This window comes from Conger conger, chromosome 15 (assembly GCF_963514075.1).
Source record: "Conger conger chromosome 15, fConCon1.1, whole genome shotgun sequence".
NCBI classification, from domain to species: Eukaryota; Metazoa; Chordata; class Actinopteri; order Anguilliformes; family Congridae; genus Conger; species Conger conger.
Window position 1 is genome coordinate 8,131,719 of NC_083774.1, and position 6,025 is coordinate 8,137,743.

The 6,025-nt window shown below is 53.8% G+C and overlaps 1 protein-coding gene across 3 annotated transcripts in view; it reads left to right on the forward strand.

Moving 5' to 3' along the window:
* Positions 1 to 6,025, forward strand: part of LOC133111306 (Golgi apparatus protein 1-like) — a 62,379-nt gene that overhangs the window by 20,764 nt on the left and 35,590 nt on the right. For all 3 annotated transcript variants that reach the window (XM_061221512.1, XM_061221510.1, XM_061221513.1), the window contains exon 2: positions 5,609 to 5,638. In XM_061221512.1, coding sequence (XP_061077496.1) covers positions 5,609 to 5,638 — 30 coding nt within the window. The remainder of the gene's footprint in view (positions 1 to 5,608; positions 5,639 to 6,025) is intronic.

Here is a 6,025-nt window from a genome sequence, read left to right on the forward strand (position 1 = left end):
ACTCCCTGGAGCTGGGCATGCATGGGTAGGGGGGGGGGAAAGAGCAGAGAGAGAGCAGAGAGAGAGCAGAGAGAGAGCAGAGAGAGAGCAGAGAGAGAGCAGAGAGAGAGAGCAGAGGAGGAGGAGAGCAGAGAGAGCAGAGCAGGCCAACCTGTGCATCTTTTCCGGCCTCCATCTCCTGTGAAAAGCACCAGGGCTCCTTCCACTCACTTACTTTTCTCATCTCTTGCCATCTTTTTCTACTCCATCAGGAGAGGCTCAGAAAAGAGGCAAGAAAAAGACATGAAGATGGGGAAATTGAGAGAACGTGAATTTGGCTAATGGAATCTCCTTACTCCTTCAAACGACAGTCACCGATGTGGCAGGTGGGGAGAGGTGGATCCACGGGTTTGATCATTTGTAGGCCAGGTTTTCCGAAAACATACTGCCGCAAAGGCAGTATCCTAACTTCAGTTCCTAACTTCAACCTCTAGCTCCTAGAAAAAACATTTAACGAGCTGGAGTGCCCTTAGAGATGGTGGACCTGGATCAATTTCCAGGTCAGGAGCAAAGAAAAGATGAGGGGAGATTAACAAGTGATTGAATCAGCCCCTTGAGTGGAATTTCCTAGACTATCGCCGGGCGCCATTTTGGATAGGTCGGCGTCTCTGAAACATTGAACCTCGGGGAGTGAGTTTGAGCAGCGGAGACTGGAGAAGATTCGATGTCTTATTTTATTCTGGTCGAACTGGTTTTTCTGCCTTTTCTCGCCGACTGCCACGCACCTCCCGCAGAACACTCAGGAGTTGTCGCGCGTTTGAAGTCTGCGGCGCGCTAACGCTGCAGCTCTGAGCGCGTGTGCTGGTAAACCGACGTGCGGCTCACAGGCTTTCCTAAAGGCAGCGGTCTCTTGTGCACGCCATTTATTTGCAGCTATTTGCGTTTTGAAGTAATCCTAAAAGAGGACGCACTCCCCAGAGGTGTGAGGTGGTGATTTTCTCTAGGGCTGCTTCAAACGCATTTTTCCCCTCCTGTGATGTGCTGGCTTCAAGCTTTTTTTTTCTTTTTTCTGTTGTACTTTAAAAAGGAGATTTTTATCAGTCGGTTGATGCAGAATACACGGGTCGTGGTCTCTGAGGAGCGGCAGAATTTCACCAGATCAGGAAGCAGATGGGCAGCGTAGCGAATGAGTGCACTGAAGGGCGGAAATCACCCCACTCCGTACCTGGAGCCACAGACGGTCATCCCTGCTCTGCCTGTCGCCGGGCAACAGCACCCTGGCTTGCTACTGGAGGGTTGGGTTGGCACGGCGGCCATCGTCCAATCGGCACCGTGGGAGAGGTCCATATTAAAAGAGCTCCTGGATTCACTCTGATTTGGCTGTGACGCATAGATGGGCGTAGATGCTTGGAGACTTATTCATGTGAAAATGTCGGTTCCTGCTGTGGCTTGGGGCAGTAGGGGTTTAGACAGGTGTGTGTGTGGGTGTGTGGGTGCAGGAGCGTGTGTGTATATAGGACTGTGTGTGTGTGTGTGTAGCGGAGTGTGGGTGTGCGCAGGACGGGGTGTGGGTGCAGGAGTGTGTGTGTGTGTGTGTGTGTGTGTGTGTGTGTGTGTGTGTGTGTGTGTGTGTGTGTGTGTGCGCAGAAGAGTGTGTCTGTGTGTCTGTGTGTCTGTGTGTCTGTGTGTCTGTGTGTCTGTGTGTCTGTGTGTCTGTGTGTCTGTGTGTCTGTGTGTCTGTATGTACAGGAGTGTGTGTGTGCGTGCCAAAGTGTTAATGTGACTCAGTCCTCTGCGGAAAGCTGTCCCACACCTGCTGTGTCAGGCTGGCTGGGTGTGTGTCTGTGTGTGTCTGTGTGTGTCTGTCTGTGTGTGTCTGTGTGTGTCTGTGTGTGTCTGTGTGTGTCTGTGTGTGTCTGTGTGTGTCTGTGTGTGTCTGCGTCTGTGTCTGTGTGTGTCTGTGTGTGTCTGTGTGTGTCTGTGTGTGTCTGTGTCTGTGTGTCTGTGTCTGTGTGTCTGTGTGTGTCTGTGTGTGTCTGTGTGTGTCTGTGTGTGTCTGTGTGTGTCTGTGTGTGTCTCTCTGTCTCTCTGTGTGTCTCTCTGTGTGTCTCTCTGTGTGTCTCTCTGTGTGTCTCTCTGTGTGTCTCTCTGTGTGTCTCTCTGTGTGTCTCTCTGTGTCTCTCTGTGTCACTGAGGCGTGCGTGCGTGCAGCGCTAAGGTGTGCGTGTGCGTGTGCGTGTGCGTGTGTGTGAGAGAGAGACTGGGCCACTCTAAGCCCTGGGTGTGTCCCCTCCCTGTGCCCTCAGGAAACGGGCAGCCAGCCAGTCCCACAGCCTTATATTTAGAGAGGGTCAGTCAGTCAGTCAACCAGCCAGCCAGCCAGCTAGCACTCTGCCTCTCATCTCCCCCATGCACTCATTACGCACTGGGCCATACTGCGGTTTGTGTCGTTTAATATGACGCAGGATGTTATTAAAAGTTCTGCAGGGACTTTCCCTCAGATACAGGACAGTGCCAAAAAATAAATAAATTTAAAAAAAAAACCCCTGGGGGAAAAATGCTAAATTGGAGCAATGGTTGTATTCACGTCACGGTTAAAGCGTCGTATTTGGATATCTTGCCATAAAAGCTATTCCTTCTGCCATTCTTGTTTCATACGGTTCTTCAGGTATGTCACATTTTCACTTTTTTCAAAGCAGGCTTTCTGGATGACGGACTGTTCAGTCTGTTCCGTTTTTTCAGCCTGAAAAAGAAGTCGCTATAACACCTTTGGCGGTCGTCATTGGCTGCTTTTCTACAGAGCGATGGCATTTGTCAGTGCTGTGAGTAGCGTTTGTCGGTGCTGTGACAGGGACTGACCAGTCCCTCGCGCTGATTCCCGGAGTTCTGTTCAGAGATCACTCCGTTCCTCCCGACTCGGGCGTTGATGAAGACGGACAGGGCGTTTTGGTGTCGGGGAGGGATGGCGTTGGTGCGTGAGCGGATCCTTGTCCCGAGAGGCCAGGAAGAGCCAGGGAGAGAAAGTGTCATTGTGCAGTGCGTGAAGGGTAATCCTCTCCCTCCTGGAGCATCTTGGGAAACGCAGTCCTCGTTTGTTGGGTCTGTGTCTGTCTGCCCCCCCCACTCACACACACACACACATTAATTCTCTCACACGCACACACACCCACACACACACACACACACACACACACACACACACACACTTTCATTCTCACACGCGCACACACACACACACACACACACACACATTCATTCTCTCACACACACACACACACACACACACACACACACACACTTTCCCTTTCCCCACACAGAGCCAGCCCGTCTCTCCTGGCAGTTCTGCGCGGGCCCTGCAGCCTGCCCTTCAGACCGCCTGGGTAATGAGACCGGCTGAATCCCCCAGCTGCCCCTGCTCCAGCGCAGGCAGGGCCGGCCTCCTGCGTCAGCCCCGCTTACGTCACCCTCCGCCCGTGGGAGCCGGGATGGAGGGGCGGGCTTTCGTTTCTCCACTGCGCCTCTCGGATTGGCCCGTCTGAGTGCGTTTGAAGCCCTGCGGTGGCAGCGGATCGGTGTGTGCTGTAGCCCTGGTGTTTCCGGGGTGGGCGTGCGGTGTCTCCTGCGCCTGGCTGAGTGCGCCCCATTTCCACGGGAGGGGGCGGGCTGAACGCGAACGCATCACACCACATCACATCGCTGATGCTTTTCTCCAAAGCGACTTACCGTTGATTAGACAATGTGGGGTCAAGGGCCCAGCAGCTGGGTGGATCTTATTGTGGCTACACCCGACCCACTGACCTTGCAGGTCCCAGTCCTGTACCCTAACCACTACGCCCCCAGGGTCACGATGGGGTGTGACCGTAGGCTTTGATTGGCAGGCGCTGTTGTGGTTATTTCCCCTCGACCTGCGGGGATGACGAATTCTCCTCTCCCTCCCCTCCTCTCCCTCCTCTCTCTCTCTCTCTCTCTCTCTCTCTCTCTCTCTCTCTCTCTCTCTCTCTCTCTCTCTCTCTCTCCCCTCTCCTCTCCTCTCCTCTCCTCTCCCTCTCCCACTCCCTCTCCCTCTCCTATGAGTCATCCTGAGGTTGTGTAATGGCCGTGTAATGCTGCACCCTGGCCCAGCACTCCTCCACCTCTGGCCCTGTGTTTGGGCTTGATGGGGGGGCGGTTCTGGCAGTAGCTTGGCTGCAGTCACGGTGGGGCCCTGCTGTCGCTTTTATAATGAGTTTGGGGGGGTGTAGCGTATCCTTCCACCATCCCTCCCTCTCGCATTTGGGGGAGGAGACGAGTGGAGGAAAGGAGGATTGATTTTTCGGGGATGAGGACGTACCCTTTGGTGATGCGGAGGACTTGAGGGAGCAGGGCTTCAGGTTGGGGCTGTGCGCGGGTGTTCCCTGCGGGGTGATTCTGCCACACGTCGGCCGGTGAGGGGGGTCGTCCGGCTCGCTGCCCCACTGCTGTGTCAGCGGTTTGGGCCGTGTGAAGGTCAGCTCTGGGCCCCGGTGGAGCGGTGCTGGATGGGCCGGGCAGGCGGTGTGGGTGTGGGTGTGGGTGTGGGTGTGGGTGTGGGCGTGGGTGTTTAATGGGGGATTCGGCTCTCGGTGAAGCAGCGTACGAACAAAAAGTGCTGATGTGCGGCTTTGGTGTACGGAGGGGCGGTCGGGGGGGAACAGGCAGCCGCTGATGATTCCTACGAGTTTTATGTGGCACCCACACCCTGCATATGGTTCTAATAAAATAAGCCTGCATATGGTTCTAATCAAATAAAATTATTTTGTTATTTTTCTGTTATCCAAAGCAACTTAGTTGATTAGACTGCTCCAGGGGGGGATTGTCCCCTGCTTAATGTGGGGTTAAGGGCCTTGCTCTAGTGGCTACACCGGGGCTTTGAACATGCACACAGGGCTTTGAACGACTAACCCTTTGGGTCCCAGTCGTGTACCTACGCCACTAGGTTACATGCTGCTCCTGTAATCTGCCCAGGTTACAGGTTGTCAGTTGTACAGGTTGTCCCTGGTTGTAGCGTAACCTTGACCCCAGACTCCAGTCCTCTTCTCCCTGCTGCTTGGTAGGCCATATCTTCCTCACAATCGGACCTGTTAGCACAGCGCTAACTTTAGTCTTATATTAGCATGGCGCTAATTTTAGCTCCGTATTTGTAAACCGTATTTGGCGGATTACGCTCGTCGGAATCTTCCGGAGAGCGAGACTGGATCGTAGCACGGGGCAGGCCGTCCTGTACCGCAGCGTATTTCCGTGGTAGTGGGTGGGGCGGGGGGAGGGGGATTAACGGAAGAGATCGGATGACTCGGCGATGTCGTGTGTGGAGTTGGGTATCGATAGCGCTGAGCTCACAGCGCCGACCGTGACATTCTGAGGCTTAGTCACCCACCTTGTGGGACAGAGCTGAGAGACTTGTGTGTGTGTGTGTGTGTGTGTGTGTGTGTGTGTGTGTGTCCGTTCATCTGCTTCACCTCCCGGGCCATCATGTAACCTTGCTCCCCCACCCCCCTTACCCAGAATCCTCTGCCTGCACCTCAGCAGCCTCTGTGTATGTAATCAGATTTCAGCTCTGTGTGACAAACAATGTCTGACTTGCATTTTTTTTCTTTCTCTTTCCTTCCTCCAGGATTCGGAGATCGCTGCCGACTGCAACCATGTAAGTGTTGAAATCCCGCCTCCTCAGCCCCTCTGCATGCTCTTCCAGGCGCGCTGTCGCAAGTGATGCTTCGGAATAACTTCCAGTCCCACTCAGCCTTCTCTCATCACCGCTCGGCAAAATAATGTCAGTTTTCTTTTTAATGAATACGTTTCTCTTCCTTGACCGCCCTCATTCATTGACCTTTATTTATACATGGTAGGTTGACTGAGCACACATGCTCTTTTGCTGCAACGCCCTGTTAAAACCCCCCCTTCCGAGTAGCCTAACCTGCTGATCTGCATGCCTTTGTATTGTCGGCGCTATCTGGAGTTGAGAGAGAACACAACGCCACACAAAGACCCCGTCTGGTATTCAGACCCAGGACCTTCCTGCTGTGAGTCCCTG